The 19,322-nt window shown below is 44.9% G+C and overlaps 2 protein-coding genes across 12 annotated transcripts in view; one reads left to right on the top strand and one right to left on the bottom strand.

The window, feature by feature from the left end:
* The window catches only part of LOC146829091 (uncharacterized), a 351,679-nt gene that overhangs the window by 209,248 nt on the left and 123,109 nt on the right, over positions 1–19,322 (bottom strand). The window contains exon 5 of one of the 6 annotated variants that reach the window (XR_014962186.1): positions 6,199–8,478. The exons of the other annotated variants lie outside the window; for them this stretch is intronic. The gene's annotated coding sequence lies outside the window, so the exon portion shown is untranslated. Of the gene's footprint in view, positions 1–6,198; positions 8,479–19,322 lie in introns of those variants that run through there. 6 annotated transcript variants of the gene reach the window in all.
* Positions 1–19,322, top strand: part of ARL13A (ARF like GTPase 13A) — a 304,644-nt gene that overhangs the window by 193,622 nt on the left and 91,700 nt on the right. For all 6 annotated transcript variants that reach the window (XM_085607727.1, XM_085607726.1, XM_085607728.1 and 3 more), the window contains 2 exons: positions 5,384–5,489; positions 10,336–10,541. In XM_085607727.1, the coding sequence (XP_085463853.1) occupies positions 5,384–5,489; positions 10,336–10,541 (312 nt within the window). The remainder of the gene's footprint in view (positions 1–5,383; positions 5,490–10,335; positions 10,542–19,322) is intronic.

The raw sequence follows: 19,322 nt of genomic DNA, 5'->3' as shown, positions 1-19,322 counted from the left end.
ATGGCTTGGAGTATGCGGCTGCCGGGGGGTTGGGGCGAGTGACTGGGCCAACCCCTGGCTGCCTGACCTACGGGGTCTGTGGGTGCATCATCCTTGGACACACAGGGGCTTGGAAGCTTGTGTGCCTCGATGGCTGTGCAGGTAAAGACAAGGCTCAAAGCCCCTTCCGCGGCCAAGAAAGTAATGAAAGGCAAACTGGGGTTGGTGAGGGAGCCATGGTAAGGCCCAAGGACCTGGCCGTAGCTTTGCTGTCCTTGAAGCACTCAAGCACTGAGTCCGACTTGTCTCCAAAGAGACAGGGGCCATCAAAGGGCATGTCCACAAGCAAAGCTTGGATATACCCTGAAAAGTTAGTTGTCCTCAGCCAGCTGTGGTGCAGTAAGGCCACCGATTAAGAAACTGCTCTGCCTAGCGGGTCGGTCGTGGCCAGTCCACATCTGATTGTCAACTTTGCTGCATCTCTCCCATCAGCCATAGCTTAGGAGAGTATTTCCAGGCCCTCCTCTGGGACCACAGGCAGCACCTGCGCAACTGAAACCCAAAGGGAATGGGAATAACAGTCCAAAAGGCATGCAGTGTTCACAAACCCCAATGCCAAACTGGCAGAATCAAAAAACAATTCCCCTAAGGTGTCCAGCCTTTTGGATTTCCTTTTCGGTGGGGCAGTAGGGAATGTGCCAGGATTTACACAGAAAGTGGAGGCTTGGACCACCAAGGTCTCTGATGTGGGGTGTTGAGTGAGGAAAGAGGGTCGGGCGATGGCAGCAGGCAATTGTCTTGTCCTCAGGAGCCCCTTTACAGGGCTTGGACCAGGCCCCAAGCAGGTCATCTGTAAGGGCTTCATTAAATGAGAAGATCGGTTCTGAAGGGATGATTCTCTGGTGAAGCACCTCTGTCAAGATGTTAGTCTTGTCAGCCATGGAGGGCAACAGAAGGTCAAGAACCTACCTCCCTCCACACCACCATAGCCAGATGTGGCACCCTCCTCCGTGACCATGGTAGGAGGAGAGACCAAGCCAGTATCTGGAGAGGTGTTCAGTCTATTGACATCCGCCAATTTTTCACATCAGTCCTTATTCAGGTCTAGGGGCAGGTACTCTTAAGGTACCAGTGGCCTCTCCCAATCTTCCCCAAGTCCTAGCTCATAAGATTAGGGCTCAGGCTCTGGCCTAGAAGGAATGGCTCCAGTAGGCGTCAGAAGACACCCCTCCGGCTACATGTTGGGGACTAGAATGGGGACGGCGGGTACAGGACTATCGACAGAGGGACTGGCGTCAGGGAAGGTTGAGGTGGTATGACCGGCGCCAGTTCGGATCCATCTGTAGATCCAAGGGCATCGAGGGGGACCCAATGGTGGAGAATCAGTAAGGGCCCCTACTGAAGCCATTCGGCCCAAAGGCACTCCAACGGGAACAGGCCGCCCAAATAGGAGGTGCATGGTGTCATAGAATTCTTGGAGATGGGCAGAGGTCACTCTGGGAAACTCAGGGAGGCGCAGACACAGCCCAGGCGCAGGCCAAATCACGGAGCCAGCCCTTGCATGATGACACTTTCTCATCTCGTCAGATGACTTTGACGGATGGGGTCAAGTCAAAGACCTCTTTGAGTTCTTGCTCTTTTTCTTTTTGTGGGACTTACCGGAGTGGGACGACTTTGACTGCGATAAAGATCTACAGCCCTGCGACTGATCCCAGAACCTTCCACTCGACCGGGAGCAAGACCATTGTGACATCACACGTCAAGCAGCAAGTAGCGTGAGGGATCGCTCCCTCAAGGCCTTGGGGTGCATGGCGCGGCAATAGACCCATGTCTTGGCATTGTAGTTGCGCTCAAGGCACGAGAGCAGGGACGAATGATTCCACCTACCGGCGCGCAGGGGTACTGCTCACAAAAAGTTTATGGATCCAGTATGATGCCCCGGGATAATTCTAAGGTAAGGAATCTGTGGCTAGAAGTCTCTATCAGTTATCAAAGTTTCTTCAATGAATAAACAAGTATTGGCAAATCCAATAGGTCTTGCCTTTAGAACCCATTGGCTTTGCCAATGGTCTTTAGCCATGCTGCACAGCGCCCCAAAAGGTTATATACTTCACATTAACTTTATGACAGCTGGATAAGGTTATATGTGAAACAGCTGTCCATTATGATAACTGCTATTAAAATAGAGTATACAAAATTCCAAAAAAACATATTCAGATATAGCATTAGGGAAATGGAAACTGAGAGGACTGATGATGGTTGAGGTATATTATTCTGCAAGAGAAGTGCAGTTTTGTTGAAGGACTATGCTCCTGCTCTCCTAACACTTCAACAGAAGTTTCTCCTAGACTAGATTTTCTAACTATTAACGCATACACACTAGTAATAGATAGATTATGCATGCCTACGGTTAGGAAGTCACATGTATCTGAGCTATTTTCATAATTACCACTGATTAACACGTTTCCTCTCACATACATAGCCTCAACATGTGTACATCAGAGGGGTTCATGAAGTAGATAAACAGGTGAAAAGTATGACCACAGAATGGGTAGATCACACATCATACTTTGCTCCTAGTTTTGTGACTCAGGCCATATGCATATTAAGCAACAGTACAAATATATCAGTTGGAGCAGATACAATCAGTGGTGTATTTGGCCATTTCTGATTTTGTTTTATACTGTTGCTCTTTCATAGTCCCCACATTTAGTGTGGAATACGATTTACAGAGAAGTACCCCTGAAATGATCTCATAATTCTGTCCCCTGCAATCAGTCCTGCCTCTCCCGCTCCCCAAATCTTTGCCAAAAAGTATTTGGGGGTGGGAAACTTGCTTTGGAAGGGTGGGGGGGGGGGAGGAAGGGGAGTTAGTGCAAATGAGTTTGAAGATCTTTGGTCTAAACAATGGTGTTGAGTTCTCTAGGCAATGTTCCTCCTCCTGTGACTGCTGCACACAATATCCTGGTCTGTATTAATATTTCAGAAGGGACATGAACTAGAGGTCCATACTGTAGTCTACATTTTGGAACTGCCCCAAGAGTGATTTGTATATAGATGGTGTAAAAAAATGCCTCTTTTTACATGTTCAGCCCCACTTTCTTTTTTGACTGATGCTACTTGTTTTAACTTTGTGCAATGGGGCTCTGCTAACCAGGCTGCCGTGCATGTGCTCGGACGCCTAAAACATGTGAATTGGCTAAATCCACATCTGGCACACTTGACATACTTATAAGTCCGTAGTATATGTTACCCGTGTACCCAGGGCTTGGAAGTTAACTGTCACTAGGGAACTGCAGCACTTATTCTGTCACGTCCAGAACTGTTTCTAAGAAAAGAAGGTAACTCTTCGGCCGGGACAAACCCAGTCTTTGTAATCAACATGGCAATCAACCACGTTTGGCCTTATATTTTATCTTTGCCCCATTCTAGGACGACCAGTCGCGCACAGTTGGGATTTTTATTGTGTTGTGTATTCAACTTTTTAACTGTTTTGGAACTTCTAAATGCTTTATATATTTTCTTAAGTTAACCCTGTCTGTTCTGTGCCATTGCTACCAGAGGATGAGCTTAGATTTAAATTGCTGAAACCTTTACTGGACCAAACAAGAATAGTGACATTATTACTTGTGGTGGTATACCATCCACCCCAACTAATGATCCACTGTGTTGTGGTAAATAATTTAATTACCGGAACTTAATTTGATGCGGAAAATCTATAATAATAGCTCAGTAAAATAAGAGGCAGAATCCGTGGTATTAGAGGTTCGGAACGGGCTTTATTCCAAAATCAATTCGAATTGAGGACTCCATATTCCATCACCACGAAGGTTCAGGAAGTGAAGGACCCCACTTTATTGACAAGTAATCATTTTTATACAATAGGCATTACAGTGAAACAGATGCAGGAGGCGTAATAATTGATAACTAAGATAAAACATCCATGCGTAACTAAAGTGGGTGTAACTGGGCGTAACTAAAGAACATCATCAAATATGATGTCATAAATGGGTGGTTCCATGAAAGAATTTCGCAATGTCAGCAGAAATACTTGGCAGAGATGCGCGCGCAGCAGCATGACGTGTGATTGACGTGCAACTAGGGGGTGAAGGGGGCTTGACATTTAGCTCTACATGTGGAGACAGAAGTCTGGGGTTATGTCAACCTAATCCCAAATCATATCTAATATCTTATGTTTAAAGAACTGTGTTATCCAAAAAGAAAGGTCTCTTAGGATAGAATCTTATTCTATACTGACTATACTGACCGTTAGTGCGTGTACAAGCGTCTAAGTGTCTACACTAGATGCGAGGGCAGAAATCTTCCATAGTAATAGGGCTATGAATTATTTGCATGAAGACAGAGAAGCCGGGCCCTTTGCTCGGTAGCTGGGAGAATGTTTACTTAAAACTACTAGACAGGAATGTATTGGATAGGGAGCGGAGCAAAACAGATAATCTTGAAGGGGAAATACAGTTTTTGGCAGGCAACAGGCTGGAGTCAGGCACCGTTAGCCGCGCAGGGAGTAGGACAAAGTTCATGGGTACAGATGCGAGCTCAGACTGGAGCTTTCAGAGGCAGAAGGCAGAAAAGGCTTGATGGCAGAATCAGGGCCTACTCGCCTGAACTGTAAAATGGGATAAGTGAACCATATAAAGCCGGTGGCCTTTCATACTTAGGAATAGAATATCCGGCCCATTCATGGCGGATCTGAAAGAGGACATGTTGACGGTGGACGCACATGTGTTTGCGTCTTCATAACTGGAACTGGAGAAAACATACATGTACTCATGGTTTATACATGAAACCGTTGGGGTCCAAGATAGGGGACATAACTGACCATAAAAATCCATATTTCCACAGTGTGACACTTGATCCCTGTATGTAATGGCACAATGAGCAAATATGATGGAATGAAATGCACAGAGAGTAATTACCAGTGGTTACAATTAATTCAAACATCAAATGTATTGCCTTTGGTTTTCCTGGAAAAAACAAGTTTTCCCAAGGCAAAAAGTCATAAATGTCTCAGGATATGAGTATAGTGAGAATGTAATCAATACGTTGTGTTAGAAGTGGTTAAATATGAGCAAAGGCGACTAACAGTGTAGCATACAGACGGACAAAATAATATAAAGCATATCCATGCACAGCCTCAACCTGGAGCCTTCAGCGGGGTCGTCATCCCAGAACAACAGGGAATATAATAATATATTTATCAGTACAGGAACACTGACCATACGCTGCAAACATTGTTATTCACAGAGATGTGTTCTAAAGCCAGAATGGGTTTGTTGCTTTCCAACGCTTAGGTGTGAGAAGATGAAATGAGTTTGGTACAGCATGACGATGAAATATGCACACTTGATGTTCGGCTTTACCATGTTGTGTTTCTTTATTCTAGACTTGCAAACAAACAAGACAAGTCAAGCACTCTGCTCCCATCAGAGCTTATCGAGGCTCTATCCCTGGAGAAGCTGGTGAATGAGAACAAATCTTTCTGCCGTATTGTAAGTATACGGAGCAACCCTCCTGCCCAATATAGGAACAAACTAATACACACTTAGGCCACCCTGGACGTTTGTCAGGAGGTGGTGATATTCACATGATTCATTGCGGCATATTCACAAGCCCCTTTCACCACCACAACAAGACTTTCAGTGACGTTGTGATGGCGATAGGGGCCTTGCCTTATTTACAAGGCAGTGTTAAGCCACTTAACTTGGCTTAATGCTGCCTTGTAAATAAGGCACCCTTTCACGCTGTTTTTAGCATTAAAGGGAAGGGCAATGGGTGCTGTGGTGGGTGTTCCACCGCAACATCCATTGATTTTGGTGCTGCTCCCTATTTACAAGAACAAGGGAAAACCTGGTCTTAAACAGGCGAAACAAGGAGAAATGCTTTAGTTCTCCTTGTTTTAGCTGTTTCCGTGTGTGCTGCCTTGTGCAGCACACATAGAAACAGCAAATTGCCTATGATTGTTTATGTGCAGGAAGAGTAATGGACTTCGAGATACTGAAACACTCAGGGGCTGATTTACAAAGGTAAACATACATTTTGTGTAAATTTACTATTTTTTTGATATTCACAAACTACGAGTAAGTAGTAAGTTTATGACTGCGGAGAATCCGCAATTGGGGCAGAGAACTCTGCATGCAAAAAGATGGGCCTGTCCTATCTATTTATGTGCGGAGTCCCCCCCCCCCCCCAACTGCGGAGTCTCTACAGTCGTAAACAAGGTTTTATAGTCTTGATTCCCCCTCATACCTCTTTGATCCACCACTGTAGACTCCTTCCTAGAGAAAACAAGTATGAAAAGAGCAGGTTTTTTTCATATTTGTTTACTCTCTTTCTCTTCCACTTTCCCCTTTTTCTGTCTTTCTCTCTCTTGTTCTCGGTCAAACTCAAAGATAAAATCTAAGTTCCGGTTCCCAAAAATGAGTGCTGGTGTGACCTACCTGCAACCACCTGCTCATATTAAGCACTAGAAACACTATCAGAAAGTCTCCAGTGTATATTGTTCTTCCCATAAGACATCATTGAACAAACCAATCGCCAAAACACATTGTATGCTTCCATCTGTAGTGATGATAACCTTCAGGTTATCTCACATAAACAAGGCAACATGAAACCTCGTAGGGCATGTTAATTGAAAAGAGTTTGACAGTCATCCACCCCCGCTACATATTGTCACTTGTACAATGCTGCTTAACCTCTGACTTGTATCAAGTTGTGTGGATTAGTGTGTTCTGCTGTTGAAGTACACATGCAGTACTTTCTTTCATTCGTGCCTGAAGTCATAGTTTCTGAAAGTAGGTGTGTGGGTGGTGCTGAGGCACTCCCAAAATAACCATGCTGGAGTTCGAAGATGAGTGAGCATTAAAGACGACTTTCAATTTTGTTTTTCTCATGTCACATTTTCAGGACGTTTAAAGACCAAGGTCAAATGTCAGCCTAGTCTTCTGATAAATTGCTGCTTATTCTTTTAACATGGAGATTGGTGTCTACTTTTCTTTCTTTTACTGGAAAGCATGAGGATTTTGTAAAGTGTATGTGACAATCTTGCTGGTGTGACAGGAAAGGCTGTAGGATGTGGTTTTCTTCTAAAACACAATAAATGTTACATACCTATAAATAAACTGTACACAGTTTTCAAAATATATAAACAGGAGAGTGTGAAGTGTGATGAAACAAAGATTTTAATAGGAACAAAACAGATCAGGACACTTTACTTGGTGATGTGCAAATGATAAATATTCACTGAAGCCTGACTTCCACAAATTATAATTTGTGTATTATGTACTTTTATTAGTAAAACTGTATTTCTGTGCAAACTTAGTGGCCATTTACATGGAAAATGTGCCTTTTTAAATGATAGTGCGCTGCCACACAATGCTTTAGTAATATATTTGTGACTGTGTGCTCCTAAATGCAACACCAGCTGTATACTACATCCTACCACTCTTCTTCTGAATGGGCGTGGCTCATTTGCAGCCCTTGTTGTTTGTTTGGCATTTGGATTTTTCACAACCTCTAAGAGTTCTGTGATGTAAAATTGATGTCAGCACCACCACTCTAAAATGTGTTCGACAGTAGTAGCTGCTATGGGGCAGTAGTGGTGGGCAGGGAGGGAGGGGTTGAAAAAAAGAAAAGGAAAAAAAGAAAAATCCACTTACCTGCCGGCCACCGGCTCTCCTCTGTCCTTTTCGGTTGACGCAGGAAACAGGAAGCACACGGTCTCCCAGGCTCCCTTAAGCCAATCATGACGCTGCTGTCACCAGCATGACAGCAGCGTCCTGATTGGTCTGAGTAGCCTGGTTCAGTGGTCAGACAGCGAGTGGGAGGCTGTGCATGTTCCGTGGAGAAATGCTAAGTGGCGAAATACTAAATGTGCATGACTGTTTTGCCAGCCCAAAACCATCATGTGCACTTAGAAAGTGCCCACCACTCCTTCCCCTGCTCTGTGGGCAGCCCAGCCCCACACCTAAACAGAGTCACTACGGAAAAATAAAATTATAATAACATGGTGTTTTTATCATTTTATTTTTCCCGTGGGGCGACGTTTCCCCGCCCTAGCAGAGGAGCCGCTGCTGATGTTCGAGCACAACTGCCTGCAGTCTAAACAGTTATCATCACAGAGCTAGGGTTATTTAGCTTAAGAAAGGAGGAAACCACATGCTGCTGCTTTCAGCTGCTCGCTGAACCAACCAGAGCTGTCGCCTTCCAAAACTGTCCTACGGCCATGTCGTATGCTGGGACAGTTGCCGCGTTGGAAATTAGCTGCATCTAGAAGAGTGCACCCCTGGAGAAATAAATGCCTGATGGGATATATGACCAGTAGGATCCTGGACCCAACCAAGCACTGCTCCCCCTTTCGTGATCTTACGTCACCCTGTCATAAGTAGGTTCATATAAACATTGTCTGTGGATGATGTCGTACTGTAGGTGTCATTCATGATCCCTTCACTGTTTACCACTTCCTCAAGTTCGAACAGTAGCCTGAAAAAAAAAGAAAAACTGGTGGCAAACACAACACGGATTCTACTAGCCCAACATTACTATAAGGATCCGTTCATTAGTTTGACGAAATGAACTTATGGCTATTACAGGCACTGGCCAACTTATCAAATTGCAATTATTTATACATTTGATCAAAAATAAACGCCTGTCAAATCATGGCCAAGAAAAATATCAAAACATTTGAACAAGCACACGCTGACATGAACACTCAGACACGGAGACACTGACAAGCAGTCTGGGATATGAAGACGGTGACACTCACACCCTAACAAAGACACAGTACATGCAGCCATGGCTGGAAAATAAAGCAGAAAAGATGCAAAATAACAGGCAGTAATGGTATCCCCCAGCCTGTAACACCTGCAACTTTCGACCAGCAGAACCAGCAGCCTTTGTTGGGCAGCATTCACTCTGTGCTACCCTGAAGTTTATGGGTCATTACCATCAAAGATTAAATAAAGCAGAGGGTTAAAAATGTCACATAACCCGATTAAGGGACATTTTCCACTGCATCCCCTACCTTCTAAACAAAAACTCGTTTGTTAAAAGGATACTTTGCCGGCTAAAACTAAAATGGAAAACAGCAAAGAAAGCACTATACTCAGGGCACAAGTCCTGAAAAAAAGAAGTGGGGGGACTAACCTAGTTAATCAGAATGCAAGTGGCATCACGGCGCGTGACATCACGGCATGTGACATCACGGCGTGCGACATTGTGGCGTGTGACATCACGGCGCCTGACATCATAGCATGTGACATCACAGCACGAGACATCACAGGAAGTGGCATCATAAGAAGTGGTATCATAAGAAGAGACATCAGATCTTAAGCCCTCACATTATGTTTAACATGTCTAGCATCTGTACATTGGAGCATATTTCGAGAATATAGCGAAACCCTCCTGATTTAGCCAGAAGATTCTCACTTTTGTAAGCTACACATAAAACAATGTTGCCTTTTGTCTGCATAAACTTCCTCTACCCATAGTGCATTAAAAGAAAAAATAGTGGAACTTAAATTATTTCAACGCCTCCTCAGGGGTAGTAAGCACTATATAAATTACATTTATTTTGTGTAAATACAGGGAAAAACCAACACATCTGACATTCTTACAGTGCATGCATATCTCCTAAACAGAGCCTGAACAAAGTGAAAAGCTGTCTCTCTTAAGTATGTGTGAAGTGCTAACAGGGTTTGAGCCTTTGTTTCCCTTCTGCGTCATTTGCATCAGCTATGAGGCTCCTGATTGCTCCCAGCCAAGAGACTGGAACAAAAGGAGGCCTGATGACCCCTCAAATTCGGCCTTTGTTGTGGGCCCAGCAGGAATCTTAAATAAGAAAGGCCCATCCCTGCCTGTACATTGTTGCTTGTTGCTGATGGAAAGCAGACAACGAGTTCAATACATTATTCAGTGGGGCCCAACTTCTTGGCAGGGTGGACAGCGTCCACCCTGTGGAAATAGTGGGTGGAGGTCATACACCCACGTGTACCCCCAATTCGTGCCCTGACTATACCTACCTCTGGGCTTAAATAGGCATACTGGTATAGTAAGAAGTGAAGTTATACGCAATGTCTGTATGTTCCTGTCTGTCTAATAGCTAGCGGAAACACTTAATTTAGACTCAAAACAACAATAATTACTTCCGTTTTTTTGTTAATGAAATGTAGATACCCCCTGGAGTGACACATTGTCTGTCAGCTGAGAGACAGTCCGGCCTAGTCTTGCATTCGAGTATCTTCTGGTTAAATCATGCAACGTCTGTCAGATTTTGCGCTAGCGTTAACTTTCTATGTTGTCATGAATTTCTGATAGCCGCAGTCTGTTTCTCTATTACAGGAGCCCTGCGCAGCTGCAACGGATTACTGCAACAACTATGATTGGGTTGTCCTGAAGGCTGTCCGCTGGCTCCTGTTCACCATAGCCATTAACTACACTACCCTGAATCTGCGCGTGCAGCATGACGCCTCAGAGCAGCAAACACTTCCGTCTCAGGACCAGCACAAGAAGAAAGATCTCCCGCGCAGCAGGGTTCGAGCAGAAAAGTGAGTAGCTGCTCCAGAGCGGACAGAGGTAGAGATGCAGTATCGCAGCTATTAGTTTTGGAAGCTGGGAACCCTGGTGTTAATACTACCGGTTGAGTGGGGTGAAACCCTACTCAACCAGCAGACACAATCCTTCTCTGGGTGAAGTCACAAGCAAACCCCAAATTAACTTGTGCTTTACCCTCTGGTAGCTTGGCACAAAAGCTGTCAGGATTAATTTTGAGGCAATGTGTAAACTATTTATGCAGCACTTCAATTAGTAATAAAATAAAACACAACACAAGAAAAATCCCACACCAATTTGGAAAAAAGAAGTAATATTTAATAAACATTTTAAGACCAAAATGACAGAAGTCCAATCAGTAGGACCGTAGATATGTGATTTTGAAGGTTGAAGTGAAAACATCGCCAAAAAGCACAAACGCCAAATATGGAAATCTGGTCGCACCTGACAGTCACAAGTTCAGGCCAACCGTGATGGAGCAATGAGAAGTCCTGCATCGGATACAAACCACGTAGTGGTCCCGATGCAGAGTTTGGCGAGGCGATGCGTCGTGCAGCAGCTTCGCTACAGAGTATCTGGTCGGCGATGCCTTGTGCTGTGGCTTTGATGCATCGATTCTTCTGGGGCCACAGCTGGGGCTGGAAGAGCACCTTCAGATGCACTTCCAAGGGTCCAGGCCTGGGGTGGCACCACTTGGGAGGGTAGGGGTCACACCTGGTAAATCTAGGTTCTGGCGGAAGATGGAGGAAGCCTGTTCTGTCCCTTGGGCTTCTTATCAGGTGGCCAGCCAACTAGCACTTGGAGTCACTCTGGTGGTCCTATGTTCGAGATGAAAGTCCAGTCCTTCACTCAGGCAGGAGGGCAGCAGGGCAGCACAGCAGGGCAGCAGAGTGGCAGTCCTTCTTGCAGCTGAGCAGCACAGCTGTCATTCTTCTGAGTCTTCTGCGAGTCCAGATGTGTACTGAAGAGTTGGGGGTCTGAGGTCCAATAGTTATATCTGGTGCCCACTTTGAAGAAGAAGCTTCTAGAGGTTTCCACCCTTTAGAGGTACCTGGGGTTTCCTACCTCCCTGCCCTAGCCCCAGATTGTCTGGGATCACATTAGACTAGTGCCAAACCCTTTTATGAGTGGCCAGGCCGAGCCTGTGTGATGTGTAAGTGTGCTGGGTGACAGCTCCTACCCCTCATTAACTCGGAGTGGTCCATCCTGCCATCCTTCTCTTTATCTCACTGTAGGGGAGCAATACACAAAGACCAACTGCCAAATACACCTAGTCATATGACCCAGAAAACAGGCAGCAGGTACCAAAAGGTTGGGACAAGAAAATGTTAACTTTCTAAAGTAACATTTATAAAATTGTAATCCGACTTTACCATTGAAGGGGGATCGTAATTACAATTCTTTAGACACCAAACTCAACCTGTCTACCTGCTCCCAATTGAAAGCTATCACTTATTAAATGTTATGTTATCCTATGGGAGAGGTAGGCCTTGCCGTAGTGAAAAATGAACTTAGGAGTTTTTCACTACCAGGACATGTAAATCTTAAACATACATGTTCCACTTTTTAAATACACTGCACCCTGTCCTCTAGGCTGCTCAGGGTATACTTATCTGTATAAATAAGGAAGATTTGAGCCTGGCAAAAGTTTTCTTTTACCGGGTTGAAATGGCAGTTTAAAATGGCTTCAGGCTGTAATGGCAGATCAGGGACATGTTTAAAGAGTTACTTAAGTGGGTGGCACAATACTAGTTGCAGGTCCACCAATAATATTTAATTTACAGGCCCTGGGTACCTTTAGTACCACTTTTCTAGCGACATACAAGTAAACTAAATATGCCAATTAGGTATAAGTTAATTCTATCATGTATAGGTGAGAGAGCACACACTTTAACACTGATTAGCAGTGATAAAGTGTACAGAGTCCTAAGGCCAGCAAAACCGAGGTTAGCAATATAATAGGAGGGAAGGAAAATAGTTTGGGGAAGGCCACTTTAGGCTAACAGGTTTAACACCAGGTTTTAATCCTGGCTTGGCACTTGAGTGACAATCGCCTAATCGTGGGCAAATTCATTTACTTTCTCTGTACCATAACTTGTGAAATGCAATTTGAATTTAATACCAACTTGATGTCCACCGCCTCAGCATCTCTGAACACCTCCATTAATTAACAGAGTTTTCTTGCTCCCCTAAACGTTTTTTGGTATTTTCTGGAGAATGTTTCAGCTATATGTTCTGTAAGAGGAAAGGCAGAACATGTAAAGAAGAAAAACATATTTGTCTTATGTAAAGCACTTCAGACTGCACTGTGGCCTGACTTGTCTGTACCCTGAAGCGTCATCTTCTTCCTTAGGTAATTTGGATTTGTAGATCACTTCCCATCATTCTGTGAGTGTACAACACCAAATCTCCAGTCCTATAGCTAGCTATGCATCCCAAACATCACTGGAGCCTAACGTGGCTGTGCCCTGCCAATTCACCAACTTCTCTGCAAATTAGGGCCACTATTCGGCACACATATCAATCTTCACTCACAGGGTTAGTGGCACCTCCCATGCTGTACTGCCACCTGACTGGTCCATGCCCTACCGTGTCATCCCCTTCCCCGATCTGTGCCAACGGATATGTTCCTATCTACCCGGAAGCATAAAAAAGCAAATACCTGCTCGCAAGGCTAGCAAAGCGCCCCAGATTGCACCACAACCCTGGTGGTCAATGAACTCCAACATTGCCTCTTTTCTCAGCCAGCCTGGAACTGTGGACCAGTTTGGCCATCCTATAAGCCTAAAATACCTAGAACCTGCTCACAAGACACTCCAGACTACAACCCATCTGATCCATGCCCTGCCATGTCACTCCCTTTGTCAGGCAACACAGACTCGTTGATCAGTTCTTACTAGAATGCGAGGTGAAAACAGCCAAACTCTGCTAGCGAAGAGCCCAAGACTGCACCTCTGCCTGATTGGCTCATGCTCTGTCTTGTCTCCCCTCCCCTCAGCCAGTCAGTATCCGTGGACCAGTTCCAATCCTCCTATAAACTTAAAATACCACCCTCCACTCCCAAGGCTAGCAAAGTGACCGAGATTGCACTTTTCACGCTGGTCTTTCCTTCTAGCACTTTGGGCGCCCCACAACCCGGGTATTCACAGGTAAGGGCAAACAAGGACAAGACAATCGCTTGATTGAGCTGGGGGGCTGTAGGCCGTAACCCTGTTGATCTGGAATAGTAACAATATCCACGTGTCTATGCCCACACTCAACATTTCCTACATTTATGCCCAGACAACAGAAACACAACCAACACGCAGCATCACCCAAACCCACATCTGTAGCCAGCGGTGGGTGTTGGGGGGGGGGGGGGCGTGGCCTGGCCATACAAGCCTAATGGTAGACAGGGATGTAGACCCTCACCATATCCTTTAAAAAAATTTTTAAAAAAGGGCACAATCCCGTGAGATTTTAAATAACCCAACTCATTTGTCAGTATTTTTTAAAGAATTCTACCTTGACAGCTATTTGTGAGCACAGTGAGAAAAGAACACTTGTAATTTTTCAGGAAATGTGTGTCAAATGGTGGGTTGAAAGACTTCAGGACAATGAACTTAATGAATACAGCATAGAATATAAGTGAAATTATACATGGGGTTGTGTATTCACCATCAGGGGACATTTGTGGCAAATGCTGCATTTCCAGGCACATTTTAAGGACAACCATTGATATTAATTGAATCAGTTTAAAGGCTTTTTTAAAGACATTGGTATAGTTGTGAGTACAGAGACGAGATGCATAGAAAGTGCGCTGACTCCCTGGCTCCTATGGGCGAGGTAGTTCAATAGAACAGCCAGCAGGTCAGAAGGACAAAGGCGTGAGAACAGTTCAGGGAGTGGCTGTGGCAATGTGCCCACTTCTACTATTTAAAGGAGCTAGAACTATCTAGGCAGCACTACATTAATAATTTGAGTGATTAATTTGTGCAGGTGGTTGGACGTGGTGGGCAACAGCACCAGTAGTGGCTGGCATGGCTCGACAGGGAGGGGTCTCGCAGGGAGTTCAATAATAAAAACATTAAAAAATTAAAACCTACCTTTCTGCGGGTCCAGGTCCCGCGTCTTCACTGCTACTGCTCTCCAGCCTCAGGAACAGAAAGCACACAGCCTCCCTCCCCTCCCCTAAGCCAATCACAACGCTTCAGTGGAGCGTTGTGATTGGTCGGGACGCCGCCCAGCCAGGAGCTATAGGGGATGGTATATTGTCCATGCAGGCTGCAATGCAGCCTGCATGGAGAAGTGCAGAGTGCACATGACAGGTTTGGGCAGCCCGAGAGGGGCGACCAAACCATTCATGCGCACTCAGGAGTGGGCAAACCACCCCTGCCCTGCCCAGCCCAGGCAGCTCCACCCACCCTCCCGCCCACAATGCGGTAAGAAACATAAAATGGTAATAATAACCAAAAGTTATTGCCATTTTATGTTTTGGCTTTCTCGCACTGCAAGAAAGCAGTGGAGCGACGCTCCTCCGCCCTAGTGGAGGAGTCGCCCCTCAGCGGCACTCATTTTTGGGGACCCACACTTAATTTTCATTATCAGAGTTTTACCCAGACCGAAAGATAGGAATGGATACCGATCGTGGAATAGAAAGATACAGAAACAGTGACTAAGGCGGATAAGAGAAATGAAAAAATAATTTTTAAGAGGAAGAAAGAAATAGTCAGTAAGTGTAGTGTAGTAGAAGAAAGAGACACAAGGTGGAATCAACTGTAGGCAGTCTTGATATTTCATGGGCTTAGCATTCAGTAATGTTGTGTCGGCCTCCTTTAGAAATAACTTCGGGCCCTGCACTAGTGTTTTATTTAACAAACTATGCACTGCTGCGGCCCCAAACCACTGAAAGGACGTGGCCGTGCTACATTTCGGGTCCAGATTCTCTCCATGTATTGGTCTCTTTGTAAGGCGGCCTTCATAGTACTTCCAAATGGGCTGTGCAGGCGGCAGGCAGCGCAGTTTAAATGATACATTCGGTTCAAACAAGAAGGGAAAGAAAAGTCTCTCTTCCTCTTCAAATACAGCATGCCTTGCATGACTGAAACCCACTTTCCTTTACTCTGACAGCAGAAAGCGTGTGGCCTTCTCGCAATACTGGAAACCAAAAAAGGTTCATTCTGGGAACTTATATGAGCTGAGGCAGGGTTCCAGTTACTTTGGCCAGGGCTGAGGTGTCCTTTTGTTTGGAAGCTGATAGGCTGCCTTATTGTCCCAAGATTTAATATTAGGAAGTATTGTTGATTAACAGCATATCCAAATGCAATGCCCCCTTGGAGCTAAGGGCTGAAATAGAGCAATGTTGTTTAGTTTGGACCATAAAACTTGTTTGTTCTTTGTTATGCTCATTCATGGTCCAAGTGTCCATGGTCCCCAGTCTATCTCACAGGCCTGGTCCTAGTATCCATGCCCTAGTGTCCCTATGTCCTAATGTCCGACTGCCAGTGGACTTGTGTAACGTTCAATGCCATTGTCAGTGACACTGTGTGCCTCTATACCCATGTCAGTGTCATAGTGTGTCTCCCACTGTCAGAGTCTAACAGTATCAGGGGCTGTGTGCCAGTGACAGCAGCTTACTTCTCCATGTACACACTGGTGTTCCAGTGTCAATATTAATTCTCTATGTTCTTATGTCAATGTATCCATATCACTGCTTTTCTGCCAGTGCCCCAATATCAGTATACCCATGTCAGTGTCCCTCCCATCAGTATTCATGTGCCACTGTCGGTGCACCAAAGTGTGTCTTCACTGGTAGTTTTGGTGTTCCAATACCAGCAACAGCGTCAGTGCCTCCATGTTCGTGCCCACTGTTGTGTCACTTCCGAGTGTTAGTATCCATGTGTTGTGGAATCCTGCATCTGTGCCCCAATGCTGCTGCCCTTCTAACAGTGCCTCCGTGTTAGTATGTGTCTACTTGTCAGTGTTACTGCATCAGTGTTCCCATGTCAGTCTTAGTGCATATCGGTAAGTGTCTCTGTTTCCCACTGTCAAGTTGCCCAGCATAATGGTCCGTGCCTCTATTTTGAATCTATCCCCTGTCAGTGCTCTGTTGTTGGTGTCTTAGTTTTTATTTGTCATTGTCCATGTGCCTTTGTCAGCATCCCGCTGCCAGTGTCTCTGTGTTAGTGTCTTCTTGTCCGAATGTCTGTGTTTCCAAGGAGTGTCACTGTGGCAGTAGACCTTGGCTGTAGTGCCCTTTGTCTATGTTAATATCCCAGTGTCTGCATCAATGCCAGTGGCCCTATGTCAGTGGACCCATGTCAGTGCCCTTGTGTCAGTATCCCAGTGTCAGTGGCCCATGTCAGCAACCAGATGTACTGTGTCCCTTCAATTAGTGCACTTGTGTTAGTGTCCTTGTGCAATTTCACTATTCTTCAGTTGTGTTCAAGCATAAGTACTTCAGAGCGAATTTCCTACTGTCCCTGTCACAATCTCCCAGTGTCACAGTCCTATGTCATATCACTTCATCGATGCTTGTGTCTCCTCTCAGCGTTCCAGTATCACTATTTTCAAGTCAATATTCTGATGTCAGTATTTCTTCTCCTAGATCCGTGTCCTGATGGCTGTGTTCTGACATCAGTGTTGTCATGTGATTGATGGTACCCCTATCTCAGTGTTCCAGAGGCAGAGTTGCCACCCCTGTGTCAGTGTCCTAGTGTTAATGTCAATGATACATGTCAATGTTCCAATTTAATTGTAAAATGTCAAACTCCCCATGTCAGTAGTGATGTCCCTCTGTGAATGTGCTAGTGCCCATGTGGCAGGATCCAAGTGTCACGATCTCCATGCAAGTGTCAGTGTTTTTGTGTCAGTATCAACATATCAGGATACTAATGTCTATTCCCTCAAGTCAATGTTCCTATTCCGTGTCAGTTTTCTAGTATTTTGCACTTGTGTCAATATCCTGGTGTCCTAACATCCTTGTGTGAGTGTCTCAGTGAAACTCCCCCACGCCAGTGTCCCAGCAGTAGTGTTTGTGCCCCATGTCAGAGTTGCATTTTCACTGTTCTCATCTCAGTACTGGTGCTCCTGCTACAGTGTCCCTTTTATTGCCCACGTGTCAGTGGCCCCTTGGTTGTGTCCTAGTGTCAGTCTACTTTCGTCACTGTGCCCATATCAATGATCCCATGCCAATGTTGATGCTCCGATGGCAATGTATCCGTAACAGTGTTAGTGGTCCCTTGTCATGGGCCATTTGTCGTTGTCGGTACCCTTGTGTCACTGTACCAGCGTTAGAGTCCTACACTATGGTATTGTTTGCTTATAAACTCCTTGTTCTATCCAAAGTCTACCTCGAAGCACTAAGGAGATAGAAGAGCACTGGGGCGGAGGATATTGATGGAGAGTTCGTGTGATCTAAAATAAAGGGTCAAACATAATGAGAACTTTAGGAAGGATAGCCGGGAAAAAAGTACTGATATAATGGGTGAGATTTGTTAACTTTTAGTGTAACATAGTGCAGCAACCAAAGTTGCTTTGCTGCATTGCACGCGTGGGAGAAAGCAATGCGAAGCCATATATACTAAATATTGGCCTGTTGTTGCTCTCTTCCTCTTCACTGGAATACACACAGACCATCTATGCAGCATGCACACACCTTAGCACCGTGGTGCAAAAATGTACATGTAATGTCTAGTATAGGTTTTGTACTGGATGTATTTGTTTCCAGTACAAAATCCAACCCGTAGACAATTTTATAACATTGTATGTGTGCAGTGTGCAATGTGTGAAATGTTAGTACAAATAAATACATTTCTCTAACTTTGTGCCAGCTTCAAAGGGCATTGTTTCTGTAAGTAAATCCTTCTCTGGCAGCCTTAGTATATCAAGCTTTCCTTTAGAAAACATAGGTGCCTGCACTGTAACATCCAACTACTACCCATGTATTGCCCTCTTTCGCAAGGTCTTTCGAATCAGTACAAACCACAATATGCACCAAGAAAAGGGCACCTTTCTAGCACAAAATCCATTTAATGCTGCAAAGTTAACCCACTTCCCAACTTGCACCATTTTGCATGGCTTTGTGGTGGACCAAAGCCTTATGAAATCAATGTTTTTCCTAGAAAGAGAGAACAAAGACCCACTTCAAAGGCGGGAGGTTTGACAAGTGAAACATTAATTGTATTAATGCTTACATTACAGTAAATCATGCAGCATTATAATTATCCCCTGTATCACATTCAAGGAACAGGGTGTGGAGTCTGCTTCACGATATAGTGCATTTCTTTAAATTCAGCTTGCATGCTGAACATATTCTCAGGTGAAGGAAGTGTTAAAATGAGCTAAGCGTTATCTCTTGACCTTGGCTATTGACTTTCACCTCTGGAACCCCCATTACTATGAGGTTCCCTGTCCCAATAGGCGCCCCAAGTCTGTGGCCCTGCACAGATCCCATTGATCACCTCATACCCATTAACAATTAAATACACTCACTCTAGCTCCATAGTGTTCCTCACTCTTTACACTGCAGACCTCATAACTCATTACAACCTTGATGCACTCTTTAGCACACGAAAATGTCTCACACTCCCTGCCTCACACCTCCCAGACACCTGCTTATCCATAAGATATCCCATTGATCGCCTCACACCCATTAACAACTGAATACACTCACTCTATCCACATGCCCCTCAAACACATTCCATAGTGTTCCTCACTCCTTACACTGTAGACCTCATAACTCATTACAACCTTGATGCACTCTTTAGCACACGAAAATGTCTCACACTCCCTGCCTC

The sequence above is a fragment of the Triturus cristatus genome, chromosome 5_2 (genome assembly GCF_964204655.1).
Source record: "Triturus cristatus chromosome 5_2, aTriCri1.1, whole genome shotgun sequence".
In the NCBI taxonomy this organism is placed as follows: domain Eukaryota; kingdom Metazoa; phylum Chordata; class Amphibia; order Caudata; family Salamandridae; genus Triturus; species Triturus cristatus.
The sequence above is the reverse complement of the archived record's forward strand: the minus strand, read 5'-3'. Positions and strand labels throughout refer to the sequence as shown.